Source organism: Bombus pyrosoma, linkage group LG8 (genome assembly GCF_014825855.1).
Source record: "Bombus pyrosoma isolate SC7728 linkage group LG8, ASM1482585v1, whole genome shotgun sequence".
In the NCBI taxonomy this organism is placed as follows: Eukaryota; Metazoa; Arthropoda; class Insecta; order Hymenoptera; family Apidae; genus Bombus; species Bombus pyrosoma.
In genome coordinates this window covers 4,806,694-4,831,192 of record NC_057777.1, presented here as the reverse complement: position 1 = coordinate 4,831,192, position 24,499 = coordinate 4,806,694, and the positions used below count along the sequence as shown (strand labels likewise).

Sequence of the window (24,499 nt, the reverse complement as noted above, 5' to 3'; positions counted from 1 at the left end):
ATGAGGATGCCTGACTCTTCTACTAGGCACATTGATTAATTTTCTCAAGAATCTTCGAACGGTATAACAGTGTCAATGGCAATCCTCTTATGTCTCAAGGTCGTAACGTTCATGGTCACTGGCGGTCGATATTAATTTCTATCATCGATATTTTCCAAAAGAGTTATGTATTATAATTACGACATTCTTATCGTAATTACAAACATCATACGAAAATCTACTGTATCGTACATATGTATCGAATTAAAGACTTAACAAAAATGAAGGAAACAAGGGAATGGAAAAAAGTGAAGACGATGTGGTTGAAGTGAAAAAGATTGGATTCAAAACATTGATCGGTGAGGGTGCTGGAGATATTTCTCTGCCCACGGGATATTTCGTTTCGGCCGATATTAGTACAGATTTGACAGCTGCTCGTGTTTGCTTTTGCGGCGAGGAAATCGGTTGACCAAAGTGAAGAAACACGTGTCGCCGGGCCACGCTACATACCGCTTCACAGATCTAAGAAAACAAGTTTTTTATTCGTAGACAGGAAAAAAAATTGAAGACGAACGAATTGACGAAGGCTTGGAATTTAACTCCAACAGTTTTTTCCCCCCGAAGCAAATATTGAAACTTAAGTAGAATTAAGATGATCACACATTTACTTTATTAGGCTATATTTTACGTTAGATCAGTTTCTATATATATTTAGTGTTATGTATAGTGCTTTGCTCGTTACACGCCACAATAAGGATAAAAGAACGAAGAGTAAGAAAGAGTAATTAAAATTTTCGAATATCCGAAAATCCCAGAAATGCCATTATTATATAATTTAATTTTAAAATTATAATAAATGTTTTTTTAGTGAAATTAAAAGACAATGCGTCTCATTCGTTAAATAATCATTATATTAATGACTGAAATTAAAAATATTACAAAATTTCAGAAAGATACATCTTTTCTGTTAACTCATTTCAAAAATAACATCGCATATTTTAATCGAAAGGAAAAAATACTAACAATTAAAATCTTGTAATTTCGTATCTTCTTAGATATCTGTTAAAAAAGTTTCAGAAAAGGAGTACCTATGTTTCTTTGTATTTACAGTTTCGAAATACTTAAAAGAAGTGTCTCAGTGTTCAACGATAGGCGAAAGAGAATATCCCAGCAAATTCAAGAAAGAAGTCTGTTTTCATGGAATTACGTTTTTTCTGCGCATGTTTTACAACATAATGCAAACATAAAACTCTTCCACGTTACAACATTCTGTTTGTTACCCTATTTGCGAAACATCGCGAACAATCTCTGTTCTAATACATTGAAACGAAGAGTATATTTGGTAGTAGGCGAAATATATATCTCGGAAAGGAAACTCACGTGTGTGTAGTCTTGCTCGCCATCCCAGGGGATCACTGACTAATCCCTGAAGACCTGGCCAATAGACAGCAGGATGCCGTGGCTCCGTTCTTTGTTGGAATTGCCCGATACCTGCATTCAAAGCAAACACGCCGTGAACATACGCGTATGCATAGATAGCATCCTCTCTTCCTTAGTTTGCCCGCTGCATTTGCCACGTTTCATTCTTCTTTATCTTTGTCGTCTATCTTGAGATTCTCAAATATTTGTAAAATTCTTAGTACTTAGAAAAATGTAAAATTGTGAATTCTTCTGTGTTGAATGTATAGCTTCATTTAATATCTGATGTATAAATATACAGAGTATATATGTATATGAAGAAAGGATAATACAATAGAACGATAATATCAAGTGTTAATGAATAAATCGAGAAGATCTTCTGGATTGTAGACTTTTCTCGAAATATTCCCTTTTACAGATTATCGCAATTTTACAATTAACGAGTCATACTATATATGCCTTTAAATTATCAAACATAAATTACGTTGCACCGCAATAATACACCGAGATACAAAAGAATTGAATGGAAAAATTGCATTTCCGGGGAGACGCTCTTTTCCGATTTAATATTTTCCAAAACACAAAGAAATATCGAATAAAATCGAAAAGCGAAACATCAAAGAATATCTTTAAACCAATTATTTGAATACGATCAAAATCTTGTCATAATTCTCCTGTCATACATAGTCATATGAGAAATAATAAAAAATAATACCTGTAGCGGCTTATGAGTCAACGGAAGATTTGAGTCCGGAGAGACTAATATTATTATGCCTTGAAATACCAACGTTGTTTTGGTTTGCCAGGTTCAAAGGTAAACAAACTCGGAACGAAACATTATCGTCGTTATTTGTAATCGTCAACCGGAGTTACATTTCAACTTTTCACAATAACACCGGTCGATATAAATAGACGAACGTGCTCTCTAGGACAGTCATTACAACGAGTCCTTATAACGAATCATTATAGCGAGTCATACAGTCGACTAGCGAGCATAGAGTTGGATAGTAACATTGAGAGAGCGACGATTACGACCGGTATACACTATTTCTGTACTTGTAGTGATTTTAATATAATCGACTATTACAATTTTATCACTCGTCTTTTTAATAAGCCAACCAACACGTATAATAAACCACCTCAAAGGTTTAAATGATATTTAAAAAAAAAATGGAATGAAATATGAAACGAAATCTGAACAACAATTATAAACAGATAAACAAAATTGAAAAGATACAAGTAACATACACGAATGTAATAATTTCGTAATTATACAGCTTTATAGAAGCTCAATCAATTCTCTTTTACGAAATAAATTCAATTTTCTGAAATCATTTTTGTTGGTCAATTTCAAGTGCAATAAATAAAATAAGTAATTTTAATAAACCAACCAACACGTTTAATAGCAACAGCCTCATACCTTTCTGCTTGTAACGTCTTTAACGTTTTCTTAAAATTTAATAAGCTGGCAAATATCTTTGCGCGATAGCGTGTAATCTTGTAACAGAATTCTAATAACGATTATTTTATGGAAAATGTAACAAGATGTCGTTTAGGATACCGTGGTGATTTATGTAGCCGAATGGCGTGACAATATGACAGCAAGAAATTCCAACAGGAAAGTGATGTTATTTGTATCCCCTTCGCAGTTCCCTATATCTTTCAAAGAGATCGCGCCAACGTCGGAGAACCGCAACGCGACGCGTGTGGCCACGAACAATCCAATCACAAGAGAGGTTTCCACTCTTGCAAAAACTGTTTAACCCCTTCAAACCTATCGTCGAAATTACAGTTACTTTGCATCGTTTTAGACGGAGGATCGTCTATAAAAATTCACGTTTATACCAATTTTTAAGTTCGCATTGTGAAATTGAAATCTAAATATCTCGAAAACAATACGTTTTAGGCAGAAATGTTGAATACAAAAGTTTTGCCGTTTCGAGGAGAAAATGAGTCTACTATCCTATTTATTTTTCTCCTTTTTTGGGGGGGGGGAGGCGTCTCTAAAGATATTTGAAAGTCAACTTTCGTCTTTCAAGTGGGAATCATACTTTTCTTTCGCAGATTTTTATTCTATGTGGAGAAAGAAGAAACTTCTATGCACATGGAACATTCTTTTATCAGACTTCATTCTAAAAAGATATTTTAATAAAATACATACTGATTTTGGTTTTGCTATTCCCCAAGTAGATGATGGGAAAATCAAACGACACGAATGGAAGTTCTTCAATTTTTCTAGACATTATTAACTGATAAGGGAAAATCAATAAAAATTCCACTCTTTTACGCTACTTTTTTATTACGCAAGGAATCACAGTAGTCTCGCACGATCTCCTCAAGATAGCAATCGTAATTACTATAAAAATCGTAATTTGGAATTATCTTATATTTAAAAATTCAATTGTAAAATTTAATTTCAATTTAATAGAATTCTAAAACAATTGGATTATAAATATTAACAAATTTTATTACAATCATCTTTTCATTTTATACTTTCATATCTTCAACCAGATCTTCGAACACTCGAATTTTCAAATTTTTGTCAATTCATAATTCGTATAAAATTCTAAATACTTTGGTTTCCGATCGTTTAAATCTTTAAATCTCTACAACCTTCTGAATCATCGATCCTTCGAATAGAAAATATATTACCAAAAAACCCATCTTAAGTTCTAAAACTTCTCGAAAACTCCTTAATTTTCCTGCACGGTAACCTGACACGAAACGTGTTAACCAAAGCAATTACAACCGGAAGACCAACGACCGTAATCACGCTTTCACAAATTACTCTGAACCCTTTTCCTTCGCTCTTAACCTAACCACCTAACGCTCGCTTTATATCAGGTTTATAAAATCCCAGTTGGTAATATTGTTGCATTGGTCAGTCGTTAATCGTGGCTGGTACAATTCGAAGAAAAATCGTACGGTTCTTTCTTTCTCTTTCTTCTTTTTTTTTCCTTTCCTTCACGAAATCTCTTTAGCCGTCTACCAATAAAACGTTATTTCCGTTTTTAGTGTTCTAGCGGTTCTCGGTTCAAGAAACCGGTGCTGGAAACGCAACGCGTTCGAGATACGATCGTTACCCCTTTTGTCCGTTACGTTCCGATCAAATAAAATTTATTGAATCGTAAAAACCAGGGCGATGCTGCATGCTCATCAACAAAAATATTCGGCATCGGTGTCGTAACTGCTCGTCGAATCGCTGGACTCACTGATTTTAATTGAACCTCCAACGGAGATTTTTACGGGGCGTGCGTGGTCTTGGAGTTTTTCAGGGAAAATCGGTTTGGGGAATGTCGAAATGATTTTGGAATAAGGTGACCGAGTGAGCGGACTAGCTATCGTAGCTTAGAAAAGAATGTTTCATTAATAATTAATTTTAGAGAATAAGATTGTGTTGGCTATCAAACTCGTGACGCAACATTGTATTTATTGTAGCATTTATATAGATACTCATTAAATTGGATCCACGTACATTGGTGGCCATAAGCTCGTGTTAGCACATCCCGCGATATTCAGTAGAAATTGAACGCTCGTCGCTGTTTTCACTTTTTAATTATTTTATCGTAAATCCTTCGTAAATGCTTCGTTCGCATTATACGTATCTTATAACGTAAAGTAGTAACTGTAGCTAATTTGGAACAGTATCCAATATGGATGTAATATCTGTATGGAACGCTGCAGTATCTCGGCAAGTAATTAACAAAATCAATCGCCAACAGTGTAAGATGCTTCGTTAAAAGCAAAGGACGAGCACATTCACGTTTGAGCTTCACTTGGAAATCTGTCGGTGAATGCAGTCGATCGTTGTGTTTGAAAGCCTATAAAAGTTCTATAGAGGCGAATTAAAATAGTGAAAGATTTTAGCGAAGACGAGTTAAAGAATATTACCTTTGCACGATTTATTATTAAACGTGTTTGTCTCTGAGTGTTGGAAAAGTGTAATTAAATTTATATGGACGTTAAATTTATTTTCTTCTTGGTATAGTAATTATTCTTTTGTCGAAATACGTATATACTTAATATGGAACACATCAAGTGTACGTAATATGTAACGTGTCAAGGATGCTGCGATGCTAATAATGACGATACAAAATTATATTTATCTCGTTGCAGCAATTGCAAAAGATAATAGCGAAGAATAGATTCAGTTCGCTATATTCATTAGAAACACGAAGAACGTGCCTCTAAAGTGCGTCATTCACGCGTTCAACGTGTAGAAGACAAAGAAAATTAACGTAATACAATACAAGCTTAAAGAATGGAAGATATTTGTCCATCTGTCTTCTTTATTTAAATAAATATTCATTTTTCATAGTAAAAGTAAAATTGAACTTAAACTGTAGAACTTTAGCCCATGCGAATATCTGCTTTGCTCTAATAGCTGAGATCCGATAATTCTCATCATCTGATTATCCTATATCATATAAAAAGTATACAATTTTCTCTAGTACAAAGTAGTCAAATTCACGACCAAACATTTGCTCAGTAACATAGAAAAATCAACGATACGATATTAGACAATACTCAAACAAGCAGTAATAACATTTTTTAGAAGAATTCGTGGTTGAACCTATTACGATGGAAAATAGGAAATAGAAAAGGGAAATAATATTCGGCTACGTAAAATTAAAGCGTTGCTTCTGTTTCGAGCGAGACGGAACGGGGGTGAATTATCGCGAAAGCAGATGCAGCCACGCCGGAAGCCAAGAGGTGGCTGAATGAACACACCGACGCGTATCGAACCTGCGCATTTCGTATTGCGCGACATGCATTGCTCGCCCATTTTACTCGGGGGCGGGATACATGTTTATACAGCGTGCTCGATGAAAAGCGTACTTGCGACATTTTCCATCCTCCTAGTAGGGAAAATTGTGGCCCTATGTAGAGGGTTAATGAACGGCCGTTTGTTGGTATAATTTCCTTTGATTAGGAGAAATTGATACGCACCGTTGGCCGCAGAAGACATCGATGCGTCTCGTGATACCCGAATTTCCTTCACCGGAGACGTATTCACGTTTTCAGACATGTTTAAAGAGAGGTACAGTTGACACCATCGTACGAAATTGTCGTAGGTGAAAATTGACGAAGCGTTTATCATGGAGTTCGTGATTATGCTTGTCATTCGTTTACTCTTACGTTATTTTCTCTACTTTGTTCTTGTTTTATTTATTTCGTCGATTTATCCGAAAAACTCTTTGGTATATACGATGTAAAAAATAGACGAAACATTAGAAGCGTAAATTACGAGGAAAAATAAACGTAAGCTTTAGACGCGTGTGTCTATAACAGAAGCGTGTTAGGAAGCGTTGTAATAAATGAGAGTTAATAAATGATAGCGTTAGTATGGATTGCTATACAATTAAAATAGCCACACGCCACATGGTGTTGTTCAGAATGGAGCAAAGTGAGATTCTTTAAACTTCTAGGTGTAGCGTTTGGAGAGAATAGTTGCATAATGCGAGTAGCGTAACATCCTTCGATATCTTACAATCAAAGATAATATCAAACGTTATGCCTATACTGCTCAATGATCGAAGAGTCAAATCGCTAAGAATCAGGTGATAAATGCGAGGAAAGGAAGCCGCAACGTTTGGCAGCAAGTTTAAGGAATTTACATCGAGTATTCTCAATTTTGTAACTATGCGATTTGCAGTAAGACGATCAGATAATACAAGCATATTCCGAAATGTGTCTAGACAGTAGATGGTACAGAATAATTCTGAGCGTGTTAGCGTTACAAGAGAATTTTGATACTCCGTGAGTAAGCCCTAGAGATTTAAAACCACGAGATGTAATTGTAGCGAGACGCGAATGGCAAATTTGAGGAAAAAATAATACCCACGTTCTTAACACGACTCAACGAACATAGTGGTACACCGTTTATAGCATAGTTAAAAAATTGAACTACTCTTTCCGTGGCTAAATCTGACTATGTGGCATTTGGCTAAATTTCATATAAAAGAGACAATTTGTCGTTGCAGCAGCGTTCAGGAAACCGATCAACGTAATTTTCTGTTAATTAAACTCATTGACGACTATAAAGGCAATGGTAAATTTTTCGATCATCTGCGTATAGCAAAAATTTCGCACGCACGGAAAGTCCTAAATTTTTTTATGCAATCTTATCGCTGTTAAGTTTTGAAAATTAACGCATCGCGATTTTTTCATTCTGTCGATTAAACAATCTATTTTTCCAACAAATCCTTCTTCTTTTTGTCGAATCAAAAAATTGCAACAAATTTTTTCTTTCTCACGAGCAAAGGGCAGCAAAGCATAGATGGGAAATGAGAAGAAATTTTTGTTTTCATCCCTAATATCTATCTTTAGTCTCATGAATTACCAAGAGATGAGATTCTCCGATAGCTTTGAATAGCGTAAACGGACGAACTCGATGGCCCTTAAAACCCGACCTTGTTCGTGACATCGTCAGCCTAATTCACGAACTCATGAACCCTGGTCACGTGCCCCTCTCGTTCGTAAAATGTGTTTAGTATTTCTATGCCGCTCTTGATGGCCATGCTTTTAAATTTATGGTATTATACTTGGCGTATAGGTGAGTGTGTGTGTATATGTGTATGTGTATGTGTGTATATATGTATACGTGTCGCGATATCATTAATAATGGACGTACCGAGCTCGATGAACCCTTCAGTGTTGTGAAACACCCTCGATTCTCACGTTCCCCGATACAACATCGTTAAAATGGCGAAATAAGAGCAACAGGGCGAAGCTTGCCCAGATTCCGCTTAGAGTTTTATCTTCCATCTGTTTTCATAATGGAAATCATGTAAAATTGACTGCTATAGAATTACGTATCTGGATTTTATATAATTTAATTTGTCATTGCAAATAAAAAAAAATAGAAGACTTTTAATGGGAAAATAGTTATTATCTTGTAAATTATAATTTATGCATGATGGAGTAGTGGGGTGAAAAAATAGCTTGACGCATTTCTCGAAAATCTATAATAGACCTATCGAAGGAAATAAAAACTTTTAAATACGACGTTCTGCTTCAGAGAAGATTCAATTTTGATATTTTTCAACACGGGGTTTTGCTTTCGAGAGAATTTGATTTGAAAATTTTGCAGTTAAATCCTAACTGTGTGAAATTGTTAACAAACAAAAATTCTAGATTATCCACTAGAATAGATACATATTAATTATTAAGAAGGGGTTTAATAATACAATATGACATAATAAGATAGCAATATAGCGTAGTAACTAAAAGCTAGATGTAAAAATATAACGTAGCATAAGAAACTAGGAATAAGAATGCGATAGCCATGAGCCTAAAGTACAAATAAATTATGATCATTATTATCATCATCATTATTATTATATTACGAATGCAGAACACTAAATACATATGTACATTCAAATATTCTAATCTGACATTTATTAATTGATAGTTGGAAATCTTTCTCCGCGTGATTGAAACGTGGCTTTCCAACTTGGCGAAGGATCGAGAGATCGACTTCAGATCGCAAACTCGCCTAACCGAATCGGATAAACGCGTATACTCGCGTGAACCGAAGTTAGCGTATTTCCGGTTAACCACCTGACGACGGTGGCCAACTTGGCTAGGGATTTTGATCCTGTGTTAACTCACGAACAGGTCAATTGTACTTTACAATAGGAAACGCTGTTATATTGTATATAAACTGGATAGAAGCCAAGAAAATTTTTCTCCAAAATTCTATAATGCAATTTTACCTTCTTATAGCTGCGTCATTTTATCTTATTGGCTGCTATTATGTTATCTATAAAAGGAACGAAAATAAAGGAAAATAAGAGAGAAGGTAGGGCAGATCTTAAACAATGTTCACGCGGTCTTTTTAAACTATAGCCGGTCCCATTATGGTGAATTATGAGAACGATTGCTGGAGATATTTGAACGTCCGCCACGGGCAAAAGTAGCACAGCAGCCGGATATAAATCGCGAAAGATTCTTTCGGGACCCCACGGTAGCTTTTACGGGTGCCACGCCGTGGATTTCTCCTTTTATTGGAAGGAAAACAATTTTATAGTGTCTACAGTGTTGCTCAACCGCGTTACGTGCCCCGGGATCGTTCTTACAGAGAGCTCTATCTTAATTCTACGATATACTTACAGAGACGGACAAAAGCAAGTTTAGATGTAAAATGAAAGATATAAAAGAAACGTACCATCGCTTTGCAAAATGGATTTATATTTAATAAGAGCAATGAATAAATCAGCAAATACATAACTTCTGCCGATATAGCATCCAGTATTCTTAGTATCTAGCAGGCATCTCCTTCACAGAGTTTTTACAGAGGTATGTATGTATATATACATATGTTAATTTTCGTTTTATAAGGAAATAATAGAATGCACAACATTTTTTTGAATTACGTACGATCAATAGAACAAAACATAGAATGCTTCGCATAGAACATTATTTCCTTAGAAAACGCGAGAAGCTTTTGAGTCGACCTAATGCGTAAGAACATATTTAATTTTACGAACTTTGAGCGTGTGAATACGAGATAGATATAAGTACGTGTGAGTTTCAAAAAATATAGCAAAGCCAAGTCCATTTCCAGGCTGTAAGGCAACAATTAGATAAAATAACGATAAACCTAAATATCCTCTCCTTGCAAACATCAGTTTCTCTATTTAAATTTACAATTAATTATTGCGTCATTTGAACTTTGTATTTCTTACGACATTTTTCAATCGTCGAATCCTTTGAAATGTTAGAATCTTGAGAAAAAAAAAAGAAAAAATAGAATTCAAGGACATTATAATTTAATTATGTTCAAAGATAAATTTGACGTTATTGCGGACGATATATTCGCCAGGATTGAATCGATATCGATGCCGGCCACGAAGTGAGAGCTATTGGAGGAATCTTTATGAAGTGTTTACGCCTTAGGAAAGGTTTGAAGGGGACCTGGCCCAGAAACGTGTACCTAATGACATGAAATCGGGTACTTCGGATTCTAGCCAAGCTCTTGTACCACTTACATCGAACAATATGGCTAAATTTACGCTTTTACGTGCTCTTAGAGTACCGTGTTACGTGACTCAAGCACTTTCGTATCTCGTACATCGAATTCACCTTACAAAATCTCCATTTGAATCGATTTCATTTTAATCTATTTTACTTTGAACTAGTTCAGTGTTCGTCAGTCATCTTTAGATTGTAGGCGACCCATAAAAGTTTGGATTAAGTTTCTCAATTTCACGACTCTTCGTTTTCATTTACATTCTACATTTTACATGATAAAGATCATCAGTGGCATTTATCGCGTAAAATATGGAGCATAAATCGAAATTTAAGATTTAGGTGGAAATTAAGCGAGTTAACCGAATTTTCAGCTAAATTACGTGATTCTTTACTTTCAAAACACTTCGTTTAAATTCGTAGCCTATATTTCACACGATAAAGACAAGATCAAATAAAGTAATTGAAATTTAATCTAAATTATACGGCTATCATTCGTGAGCTAATAATTTCAATGCGTTGGACTCGTTAATTTATGTAATTTGAATCGTAACTGTTTCATTTATCAGTAAGAATTTAATAAGAAATTTTATGGAACAGTCCAATTCATCGGACTTTGGAATAATGTGAAAATTTTATAGATGATAGTGTGAGTTGGGAATGCCGGAGAAGATTAGCGATCAGAAATTAGTATCCTTCAGATTGGTAAGCTAGTTTGATCATACTTTGGGATAGTAGTATTAATTATCTGTATTGCCGGAGATTTAGTTCGACGAAGCTTGTGAAATTTATTCAACGACTTCGTTTAGATACTCAATTTTTTGATAAGTACCGTTAATTACTATTGATAAATATAGCGACGGATAAGTACGCCGTGGCTGTAATTTCTTCAACACTGTTGCATCATTAAGTAGCACTTTACTTTGAATTGTTTATATATCTTTTGTTGTTACGTGTATTCTGCAATATAAAAATTATTTATATAAATAAATTACGATGTATTTAACGAAACAATATCTACATAGAATAAATCGCGTATAAAATATCGTAAATCCGTCAAAATTCGTTGTTAACGTTCCTTAATTATTTTACAATATCTTCGTATTAGAAGAATAAAAAAGGAAAATGAAGAGATTCTAAATAACAATTTCATAATATGAATAAAATATAATCGAGCAATTTCAAAAAATAATATATCAATTATTCGTGCTTTATTTTACAACGATAATTATCTATTCGTGGAGATTCAAATTGATAATTATTTATGTAAATAAAAACAAGAAGAGATGAATAAAAGCAAAGATCGGTCAGGATATCGATCGATTTTCCAAAATTACACGAACGTAAACGGACGTATATATCGATTTTCATTTATAACTTTCAAATGAATTACTTTTTATTAAAATTATATTCTTCTAGTTTCAATAAGCAGTAGAAATTTCGTTGAATTTACGATGGCGTTCGTCGGCCGTCAGGTGTAACGATTCGCAATCGCCTGGGAAATTATTCGAAATTCACTTTCGTTTCGTCGGCGAAGCGACACGAACGGGTCTCGTAAATAATTGGCGCTTTAATCATTTTAAATGCACGGATAATCCGGGATCAAGTTCAAGATAGAGCTCCAGGACAGATACAGATTATTGCTCGTGCACAGGACAGAGCGGTATTTGCGCAAGACACGTTTAATTTCAACTGAAACAATTTAACGAACAACATCCTTAATACGAATCTTTCACTTTAAATCATAGAATGTAGAACAAAATCCTCGTGAATGATGTAAATTTATGAGAATGTACAGGATGAATTATTCGAGTAATTAGAAAATTATGGCACGTTGTTTGATAAATCGGGAGGACTATAAAAATAAAAAAATTATTTTTATAGAAAAGTGGAGAGAAATGTATCGAGAAGATTCGAACCATTCGTATTAAATTACATTGTATGATTAAACGATGAAGAAAAGTTTATAGGAACAGGAAAATGAGTTAATTGAATAATATGAAAATTGTAACACGTTCGTTTGAAAATTGAGAAAATTCGAAAAGTATCGAAGTATTCGAGAAATTTCGAAAATGTCGCAATCTTCCGCATTACATTGGAAAATATATAAAAAATACTTTTCACGAATAGTACAAAGATTTATGAGAACATACAGAATGAATTACTTGGGTAATTCCAAAATTATGTTATGCTGATACGTTTATATGTAAAGACAGTGTTATCGTGGAGAAATCACTGTACATTTTCTTCGTTATAAAGTGATGTTACTTCTTTCAATACTTGCTGTTGCGTATGCACAATATTATGTTTTTACGAATTCTTTATTGAATACAGGATAAATGTATTTGTATTTTTGGTATAACTGGTCCTAATTGGAGTGTGTTATATCTTTGTTGTCAGAACGCGAAGGAAATAGTGTTTCTACTCGTAACGCAAAAAACATTTCATTAGAAATATCGAAAATGTTAAATCTTGTTTGCAAAGAACATTAAACCTTCACTTGTTATAACACGATCTTTTAATACTTCTTGTTCCTTTATTTTTTAAATAAGAATTGAAAATGGGATAAAATGATAGATTATTGATAATATTAGTAATTGCAAACATCGATTGACATTTGAGCCGAATGAAATATCGTATAAATCTTTAATATTACACGGGAACAGAATCATTTTTATTCTTCGATTGTCGACACGATCGATCATACCGCCGGTCAAATTATAAATCTGGTGCCGCTGGCGTTTTTGATTTTATTGAAATTAATTCGCACGATATTAATATCCGCGTTGTATAAAATTGGAATAAAAATCGTGTAAAATGAATCTTGCACGTTCTTCCCATGAAATTCTTTTCAATTATTATTCTAAGTTGGATACTGTTGTTCTCGATTGAATTTTTATCGTTCAATATAATTTGGCGATCATGGTTCGCAAATCATGATTTGCCTTTGGCTTAGACAAATTCTATGAATACGTGTGTATTATACGTCCCCTAAACATCAAGTACCATAATCTTCTTTCCTGTTTAATATTTTTATATCTGTCACATTCACAGTATCCTGTTTACAATCTTTATCTATCAATTTGAAATCTTCCAAATACCAACTTTATATAATCTTCCCACAACAAAACTATTTCTACACCTATATCCTTCGTATTATATTCTATTTCCTCTACTCTACACCCCAAAATCTTCGCCATCATCTATTTTCACAAGTATTCTCACAGTCATACCTCGCATCGATTAATTTAAAAATTTGTAAACCCGAACTTCTATAAACCTCTGCAAATTTAAATAGAATCAAAAACAGGTTGGAAAAAATGAATAAAAATCCTCATCCGACAATATCCTGCGTGCATACATTATACTTCCTTGCGCTATGCACTGGTACAGAGCAATCATTTCTGAAACTTGTGCGTATCATTAAAATTCCCTCCTCTTACAATCCTTATCGATTCTAAAACCTTCCAAATCCCAAATTTTAACTTACAGATCCGCCAATAATGAAACTATTTTTACGTTATATTCTGTTCTCTGCCGTATACACTTGAAAATATATATTTTTCACAGGTACACTCTCATTTCCATGTCGATCAATTAAGAAATTCCAAATCTCGCAAAACGTTCCCAGAAGCATAATAACAGCAACAGAAATAAGACTGAAAAAGGCTAGAAAAGATAAGGAAAAATACTCATCTTACGATATGATGGTGAATCTCGCGTATGTTCTATGCGTCATGTTCCCCTACATTATGTACCTGTGCAATTAATTGGCACAATTCTTTCTAAGATTTCTGTATCTCTTACGTTCTCCCCGTTCATAACCATTATCAACCCTAAAATTTCAACTTACAAATCCCTGTACAACGGAGCTATTGCTGAATCTACATCATCTATATTATATTATACCCTATATTGTACCCTATACTGCCACCTCCCTATACTCCCTCCCCCATATCGATGAATTAAAGAATTGCAAACTCTCGAAGCCTTCTCAGAAATTCAATGAAACTAACAAAGATAAGACCGAAATAAAAGTGAATTAAGACTGGGGAAAATAAGGAAAAATACTCACCCGACGATGCGGTGAATCCCGCGTGCATGCCGTACCTCGGCGCGGTCATGTGTTGGGGGTGCGGCGTCGGCTGGAGCGCGGCATGTGTGGCGGACACAGGCGCCTGAGGATGCGTGGCCGCCGGCCGCGACAATATCGTGTCGATGCCATGCGGATTGCTTCCGACGGAGGTGATAGAAGTGGCAGGACTATGTTTTCCACTTCCAGTGGGTGAAGCCTGCCCTTGAGTGATCGTAGACAATGGAACGCTGATCCTGGGCAAGTGAATCCCGGCAGCTTGTTGTTGCTGTTGATGATGAACCTGTTGTTGTTGTTGTTGCTGTTGTTGCTGCTGGTGCTGCTGATGTTGCTGATGGTGACTTCGTTCAGCCATAGAGTGCAACGCTGCCAATGGCTGACTGGCCAACATGCTTCCACCGGCGGCGCTCAGATTTAAAAATTGGAGAACATGAGGCGCGGCTGCTGCGTGAAAATCGTGCAACCAGGGCGGTCTAGGAGGCGGTGGCGAATGGCTGGATGCAGGAGGCGGCGAACACGAGCCCAGAGATGAACCCGCAGACGAACTTCTGTCGCCTTCCAAGTGACTGTTCCGTCTGTGAGCGTCGCTCAACGACGACATGTTCTCGCCTGGCTGCGCCTCTGGGCTCGAACGAGACTGCAAGTCCGTGCAGGGCTCCGTGTCCGTGCAGCTCTTACCACTTGTATTGTTGTTGTTATTGTTGGTCAGAGAACACACCATCTCGCACCACGCATAGTTCGGCAATGAGCGGAAAATTTCGGCCGGGACTGGAAACCGGGGTTTAAACGATAAGATCGTTTGCAGGTGATGGGCGGCTCGAGCACTTTGGAGCGCGGTCACTGGTACACACTAAGCATAATCACTCACGATTTGGCGGTGGACTGGTTCCTCACCGATCACTTTGTTGCGCTCCCATAATGTGATTTATTTGGTTTTTCGAAATATTATCTTCAGGATATTTTAGAATGTGTTTTGTAGGGATATTTCTTTTTAGGAGGAGTTATTTTTGATTATTATTATCATTGGCGTTAGCTTTATTTAGCACGTGTGGCTACTTTAAGGTTCTCCAGAGTTCAACGTTAATTTGGAATACTAGATAAATAGATTTGAAAAATTATTTCATCGAAATATCCAAAATTTGGTGGACGATAGTTTTATTTACGTTAATGGATTCTTAACAAAAGGTGAACAAATTGACTTTTCAAGATATTTTCTCGTACAAAATATTTCAAAATAATTTTCGAAGACTACTGCGTTTCAATCTAAATTTTCTCTTCTCAATGCTCAATACAAGACTCTTCCCATTATGTTCTCCAATTTCTTCTTTTTCTCAAGTTCAATGTAAATTCTCTGCCACTGTGTTTTTTAACATAAATTTGTTTTTCCTGAAGTCCAAAATAACCTTCTTTTCACCACTAAATTCTACAATATGACTTTCTTTTCTCCCAGAGTTCCATATAAATTTTTCACTATGTTCTCTAATGAAAAGTTTTCCCTTTCCTGAATTCCAAAATGACCTTTTTTCCTACTACATTCTCCAACGAAGATCCGCCCTTTTTCCCAAGAAATGCAAACTGATCTGTTTCTCACCACTGTGCTCTCTACTCCAAGTTTTTCCTTCTAAAGTTTAATGCAATCTTCCCCCACCACAAATTTATTCTCCTATACAAATTAATTTCTTCTAAATCCAATATATCCCTTCTTCCACCACTGCACTCTGCGATACAAATCTCTCCTTTTCCTAAAGTTCAGCATGAACTTTCCATCGCTGTGTTCTCCAATACGATTTTCCTCTCCCCCTAAGATCCAATATAAACTGTCCACCTCCGACTTCTCAAACGCAAAGATTTTTTCCTTTTCCTCTGGTCCAATCCTCTTCGTTCAAAGTCCTTATCTCACTAAATTTTTTCCTCCCCAGATGTTCCCCTTTCCCAAAGTCCAAACTTCAACAACTTGTGTTTTCACCACTGTACTCCTCTATCATCCACCGAAATCCTTGCCTCCGAATAACAAACCGATACCCTGCAAATTCACGAATCATGCACGCTTAATATCACTTAAGGTACGACATCTCGGAAAATATGATTGAGAAATCACGTCGATCGTTGGGTACACTATACTAACTTGTTAAGGGGGTAGTAGCCGAGCGACTCGGCTCGCCAAGTGGTATGCGACTGGGGTGCATCGGGAGCCAAGCTCGTCCGATCCGACTTAACTCGCTCGAAGCATGGTCGAGGTGCTTCGTGTTTGGTTCGGGTTTTGGTTTCGGGTTCTCTCGGCTCTCCGATAGGTCGATCCAACAGCCGGCTGTGCAACGAACGAACGAAGTGGATTGGCGTGGAAACGGTGGGTCGGCTGAACATCGAAGGGCGGTTCTGTTCCAGGATTGGCCAACCTCGGCTCATTCCTCCGGAAGAAGAGGTGTTCCGGGCGGGGCCTCTCAATCTCGCGTTAGCTTCTTGTTAAGCGTCTTTCATTGTGTGTTTAAATTCGTAATTTATGATCCCGACTGAATAAAACAAGAACTCGCTTGGTGTTCCGCTTACTGGCTGCTGGCTGGTTGGCTGGCCGAGGCTAGGAAGCCCCCTGGCTCCGGCTGAGCTGTTTGCCTGACTGGCTCCGCTAGTTTGCTCGACAACTGGGCACCTCTGTATGACTATGGTGACACTACCGCCTCGATAACTTCCTTGCTTCCGCCGCCCTCTTCCTTTCCACCCCTTCACGCTCCTGCGTATGCCCTACCACCCCTCTTTCCGTCTCTCTTTTCCATGTCTTTTCGGGGTATATACAGGGTGGTCAATAGGGTATACTCGTTTTAATTGTAGCGTATCGTGTCGTAGCTGTTGCCTCGAGCTGGGAAGATTAAGGCTTCGTCGGGTCTATAGGTCGGTTTATTATACTACGATACGTACGTATCTATGTATACGTAACGTGATTTTTTCCTCAGCTATCGATTCATGTATTTTGTCCAGGTATTAGATATAAAGTATAAAGTGTGTCTGTTATAACTCATGAAGTATGTATTACGAAACAAGTATATGCAGGATGTTCAATAGGATACTGACTTTTATGATGCTGTAGCGAATTATATTGGTTGCTTCGAAGTGGAAAATATTAAGATTCTGTTGAGTCTATACATCAGCCTACGATACGATGATACACATCTGGTACGACGGTACACCTGTAGCATAATTTTCTCTCATTTCCGATCTAAGTATTTGACCAAGTATCTACAAAGTATGTACAAGGCATAAAACATAAAGTATCAAGCCCAACGTACGCTGCTTCTCGTATCTGCAAAACCACCCTGAAATTTCCAACGAAATGTCCAATCAGAATAATCAAATCAGAATATTCGTATGCGTGCTCTAACGAAAAATTAAAAGAAATGTTGTCTCGTTAAGATCCTACGTTGTTCGATTCGACAAACAAAAACCGATGTTTGTATCATTATCCCGTTAGCCACCCTATATGTATCACCATCTCTGTGCCGGTTCACTCCGACCGGACGAGTCTCCAGCTTTTCAGCCAGCCAAGTACGCGTAGACCGAGCAAATCGAGTTATTTGCTCCCGATGGTCCATTTGGCTTGCTCCTACGTATGGCGATGCACGTGTCAACGAGAATTCGCTTACTTCATCCGGCTAAATCATTGCCACTAGGATCACGTAACTAATGTCGCTCCTTGCCTCTCTCTATCCTTTTACAACTACGCTCATCCTTCGCTCCAAACCATCTTCATTTGTTTCTGGTATCTGGGGTTCAGCTAGATCTGGCGTTCGACCAATCTAATGATCGAGCCAACCGGACGAACCTTTCGCTCGTTTTCCAACCGAAGGATGAATAATTTATGCTGGCTGACTGCTGGCTACCCCCATTTCCCTCCTCCAAGCTTCAGTTCGCTGGCGTTATGTTAGGCGAGAGGTTCGTCGAATGTCGAATCGACGGATAATGGACGGCGAGGCATCGTTCCCGGCGAAATTGTTTTGAACTGGAGGGTTTTAGGTGAAGGGAGGGGAGGATAGAGATTTGATGTTACTATTGGTATATGTTGCTACAATGGTTAGATGGTATTCTCCATATTGATTCCGGGGGTGGTTCCGTCAGACCAGCTATCGTCGGATGGACTTGCCTCTAACCGAGGAAGTTTATTTCTCCATTTAGATTTCTGCACTGTATTGCTTCCTCTGCAGTGTATTTCTTCTGCTTTTCAACGGTTCAAGGAGAAAACTTTGTGAATACTTTCGATGAGGGAATAGCAGTAGTAGGAATTATGAGGTGTAGGTGTTTTTAGGAAATTGTAGATTTGACGAGCTTTTTATTCTTCTGAATTTAGATTTGTTCGGTATCCTATTTCTTTTGCTACGATACTTTTTTTTCGTTCAATAATTTAACAAGATTGTACGCATGATATTTTATTTAAGCAAGAAAATCGTAGGATATGGGTATTGCTAGAAAATCGTAGATTCGACGAGCTTTTTGTTGTTCTGAATTTAGGTTTGTTCGATATGTTGTTTATTTATGGTGGTTTCTTTTGCTCGATAGTTTAACAAGATTTTACGAACGATATTTCGTCAAAGCGAGAAAATTATAGGACGCGGTTATTTCCTCTCGTTCTGGGATTATATTTGTCGAGTGTATTGCTTCTTTATATGCCAGGAAGTTTCTTTTATTCGGTGGTTTAAAAAGAAGATTTTGTGAATGACATTTTGAGAAGGGGAATTCCTAGAGGCACGAAATTGCCGGATGTGGATGTTTTTCCTCGTTGATACACTCTGTGTGATTATTTTGTTTTCCTTTTAGTAGCTTTTTAAAATAAAGATATTAAAGAAAAAAAGAAAGAACATTTAGAAATTTTTTCCCTATTATTTTGAATAATTTGATAAATTTGTATTTCCTGGAAATTCAATATTAATCGTAATTTTTTTAAAGATTAAAAAATCATATAAGAATAGGAAGATGTGAAAATCTAATAAAATATAATTCTTTTTCCACTATTCTATATGACTATGATAAACCAGTATGTTTTAAATTTTATTTCGATTATAATATTGTTTAATAAATCAAAAAATAATAGAAGAGAACATATAACATTAAATCGCGCATAATATTAAAAGAATACTCGGCAAATATTGTTTCGTTATCTACCTGAAGCTAATTTTGATTTATTATCAGGAACAAGAGTCAGGGTCGGGCAATTGAGGTCGATACGGATCTATTAGGGCCGGTTCTCGTAATAATCCGTATTAAATGGTCGCGATACAGCACGATGTAATAATATAGAGACAATGATACGCGATAAAAGCGCGACGCTTCATGAAGACGCGGCATATGGCGCATTTTATGACTCTGTTCGATAGCACCGTTTCAATTATGGAAAATAATCTGTCGATCCTCTGTTTAAATAAGATGATTTCAATAATACACATGCAAACATACATTGACTCTTGATACGGCTGAACGTATTATTTTATTCACAATCGAAATCGAAATCGAAATTGGTTTTAACAAAATTCCCCGAACCTTCTGTTCCGGCCAGATAGCAACATAATTCAATTATATTTGCAATTTCAAGGTAAGCAAGCTACAATATTTAAAATTCTAGTTGATATTAAAATGCAAAGTATTTGCTATTTTATTCGAAAGTGTTAACTAAAATAAAGAATTATTTTATTCCGTTGTTATCTCTAAAATAAAATTAACTAAAATGAAAATCATACCTGATTGTTATTTACCTAATTTAAAACCACATATAGACATTTCTCTAACTACAATAATTAGTTCATATAGCGCACATATTATATCGAATAAATGACATATCTTCTTAAGTTATTCAAATTATTGTTTATGTATATTAAATCCGTAGATGACCACATAGCGTTTCAATATGCGAATGACTCTTCTTTGAATTATCTTATTCCATATTTAGCTGATGTTATTTTGAAGTAATTAAGCATTAGTCCATTTAAATGTAATAAATAATTTTGCGTCGAATTATTCCACTGTTCAATTGTTAAATCTGTGAAATAATTTCTTATATCATTTTATATCGTGTAGCTAGTCTACACCTTAGTCTACGTTAAGTTACTTACTCACCATTTCGCGAATGACGACCGCGGTCTTTGCACTGGAGAAATGAAAGAGTTAAACAGTTCATTTCAGGCACAAGTCGCAATCTAAAACACATTTATGTGGCAACGTAACGCGTTCACGCATCTATACACGTATATGTATATCTATAATACAAGTAAATACAGGCAACGTAACGTCCATTCGCTTTGAATATAATTCGAAAAGAATCGCGGTTTCCGTCGGCGTAATCCGCGGCGCGGTGGCAACACCAGAGCATAAATTTCTCGTTAAGGACTGCCCCCCATCGTTCGGTTTTATCTCCTTCCTCCTATAGAAAGTCATTACGCGCCTCTTCCATGTCTCCATCGTGTTCTCTCACCCTTTTTCATCCGCTTTCTTCATCCTAGCTTCCTGTTTACATTATGAAAAAACATATCGAAAGGTATATACAGCGTAAGTATACTACTAAGAATACAATTCTTACTAGCTACAGGAAAATTGCTAAAAGGCAATAGCTAGAGAAAGTATTTGCTCCCTGTATCTCTTATAGTAGTAATATACTATAATCAATTCGGCGCGAGTATCATTAAATTTCGTATCATTTAGGTAATATTTTTACGTTAAATGAAAATACTACGTAAATGAAATGTAGGAGCTGATGAAAGAAACACTTGGTTGGAAAGTATGTGGTATGTACCTATACTGTTTATGTAATCACTGTAGAAGTTGTATAAATTCACTACAGACGATTAATGTTAAATATTTTGTAAATTATTAACCACTAAATTAACACGTGACGCAATATGATGTAACATACGTAGGATAAGTAAATAATATGACAAGTATAATAAGAAGATCCGCAGCCTAAATGCAAGGCATTACAGTAAATAATAAAAGATAGCAATAAACCATTAACTATTAACCGCAACTATTAACCATGGACTTCCAACCATGGAAAAAGACAGGTGTCGTTAGCTTGAATTTTTGCAAACTTTATCATTATCAGTATAAAGTTTTATCAAAGAATTGGAGCTACACCTCCGGTACCTCCCCTTATATTAAACCACCATACGTTATTGTATATCTATACAAAGGGATGATTCGCACCGATAAAATCCGTGCAAATTACACCGTCGCGTTAAGTAATATGTATTCTTCTACCTATTCTAAAAATCTATTTTTGAATCATCGTAGGTTATTAATTAGTACCCGTAAAAGGGTTAGTTTGGACCAATAAAATCAGTGCAAATTACATCGTTACCGACGATCAACCGGCAATAAAGCTTGCTCTGTCTTTCTCTTTCTCTCTGTATGTCTCACTCTCTCTCTCTCTCTCTTTCTCTCTCTCTCTCTCTCTCTCTCTCTCTCTCTCTAGAGGATGTAACGATTCGACGGCCTCGATTAATGGACTCGCGCCCGCGTTTGGGTCTTCGCGACGAATTGAAACGCTTAACGCTTAGCGATTAGCGAATTCATTTGCAAATCGAACCATTTGCTCTGTCCCCTAAACGGAAGTGTACTTTGATTCTCGAAGATGGATGTTTCTGGTAAAGAGGAGAGAATGAATTAGGGTGTTTGTGGTTCAGGCATTAGAGGCTTGTTAGATTTGTAAGTATGGTTTTCGAAGTTGTTTGTAATTAAGAAAATATAGGAAGATGTGGAAAATTATTTATCTATCCGTGGATAGAGAAATGAATTTTATGAGTTTTCTGAGTTCTTGGAGTTGAGCGTTGGATTTGGGAGATCGACCAAATTACAGTGGGAATTTTTGAAGTCATTCAAATTGAAGAATGTATATAAAGTTGTAATAGGAATTTCTTAAAATATATCGGAATTGAAAGCGTATTATTTGTATTAAAGGTACCTACACAAGGAACAATTTTCTGCTTTTTCCATCTAATTACAAATTTACTATTTATGAAAAAGATACTTTGAACTAATAACTTAAACATATTGAATATTATTATACATTCGTAGTGACGGACGTACGAATACAGAAAGATTTTATAGCACGAGTTCTACTTGATTTTATCTATTTATTTATCTAATTATTATTGGAAATTAAATTTCGAAAGTCATTGTATATTTATAATACTCTAAAATAGAAACAATACATTCTAGAGTCCCATCGAGAAATTCAAACTATTTTCTTTACATCCTATATAGTAGGTACCTATTGGTCCTATAAAGAAAATATGGATAAAGCTTTTCGTAATACAATTTATATCATAGTTAAGTCGTCGCGTAACAATTTCCATATCTACACGCTCGCCACTGCAGATACGTCATATTATGTTGTTACAAGCAATAATTCCAGCGTTAAAAACAGGATCGTAAACGTTGTCGTCTGATCCGCGAAAAAGATACTCTTCTATCCCCTTCGGTACACAACGATCCCCATACACGTCTCGTCGCTCCCTATTTCTTTCGCGAAATATTTGTTTCGAACTACTATGCCGGGGAAAAGAAGAAAGCGGAAACGCATTATCAGATAGGTCCACAAGTGCCTATGGAAAAGTCCGGCCAAGTTCGACGAGAACGATTTCGCAAAACTTCTCTTCCACGAACTACCACCACGACGTGATCATGAGACGCGTAATCGCGAGTCGAATATAAATTTCCAAAATTTCACATACGATCCCCCTTGAATATTCCTTGTTGTTCGAACGTTCTGAATCCATCCGTTATTCCATTTGCCTGTCTTCTACGTCTTTGGACACACTTATTCCCTAACGTTCACGAGATCGGGGCTAATTTTTCATGCGGGATTCGATCCTCGTTCGAACGTTTCAACGATGTCCTTTATACTATACTATAATAGTCGAAACGATGGGACAGATTATAGGGCGAAAATAGGGACGTGAGTACAGGGGTACAAGTTATCTAGAATCCAGGTTTTCTTTCATATTTAAGTATTGTGTTTCTACTTATGTACCATGTTTCTGTCGTAATAGAGACAGATTTGTAAACTAACAATCTTCACTTGTAAAATCTACCTGTAACCAAAGTAAACGTATTAGTCTGGAAAATCTTATGTCTTGTCTAATTTTAAAGATACTTTTTTTATAAAAAAAAAAGTAAAAGAAGGCATTTGGTCAGCATAGTATTATTGTCGCTCAATTTGCCAAATTAAACCGTTAAATTATTATACAAAAATCGAAATCAAGTTTTTAAAAAGGGGAAACAAAAAGCAGTAATTGTAACGTTACAATTTTACAGAAGCTTTCCCCTAAATTTACAGAGATCTTTTCCATAAAAATAAGCAAATAAAAGAAAGATCCAATCAGCATAGTATCATCGTATCCTATTTAAATCGCCAAAGTAACTGATCATTATCTAAAAAAAAAAAAACTCAAACATCTCTTTCCCTCTCACGAAAGTAAAGCAAAAAATCCCAATCGAAATCGAAAGAATTTTCCCTAATTTTCACCAACTTTCCTTCCATCCCGTCTCGTTTTACGGGACATAAAGCCATAATCGAGCAGACCTTCTCCTCCCTCCTGATGAATGCTCGCTAATTTCACGCGTCATCGGCTTTTACAAACGGCTCACGTAGTGTCACGCGCGACGGAAAAACCGTCGGACGAAAACGAAGAAGAAAAGCATTTTGCACGGCCGGCCATTGTGCCCCGATCATTACACGCCGATGATTGCATTATATTAGCCATGCAACGCGATCCTTTTGCCCACCGTTGATCCGTGTCATCGCGTGTTCCACGCCAGATGATGCCATGGCCGTGTATATGCAGCATAGTTCCCCTCTAATAATTTAATTTTTCTTTCGTTTCATTTTTCTTCGCATGTCTATACGCAATTGACACTCAAAAATGAGCATACATCTTACAAACATAAGATTTCTATATAACATTGACTTTGTTAGAAAAAGTAACGTTAATTGAAAATTTCAATTTAATTGCGTTGCGTCGTTATAAGCACAAATTTTGTACATATGATCATGTTACT

At 36.2% G+C, this 24,499-nt stretch overlaps 1 protein-coding gene and 1 long non-coding RNA gene across 2 annotated transcripts in view; one reads left to right on the top strand and one right to left on the bottom strand.

Moving 5' to 3' along the window:
• The window catches only part of LOC122570189 (homeobox protein Nkx-6.2-like), a 47,727-nt gene extending 31,981 nt beyond the window's left edge, over window positions 1-15,746 (bottom strand). Inside the window, exons 1-2 of the mRNA XM_043732200.1 lie at window positions 14,447-15,746; window positions 1,360-1,470 (exon numbers count right to left, since the gene is read on the bottom strand). Of these exons, the coding sequence (XP_043588135.1) occupies window positions 1,360-1,470; window positions 14,447-15,185 (850 nt within the window). The 5' untranslated portion in view covers window positions 15,186-15,746. The remainder of the gene's footprint in view (window positions 1-1,359; window positions 1,471-14,446) is intronic.
• LOC122570196 overlaps window positions 1-24,499 on the top strand; it is an 85,809-nt gene that overhangs the window by 43,720 nt on the left and 17,590 nt on the right. The gene's annotated exons all lie outside the window — the stretch shown is intronic.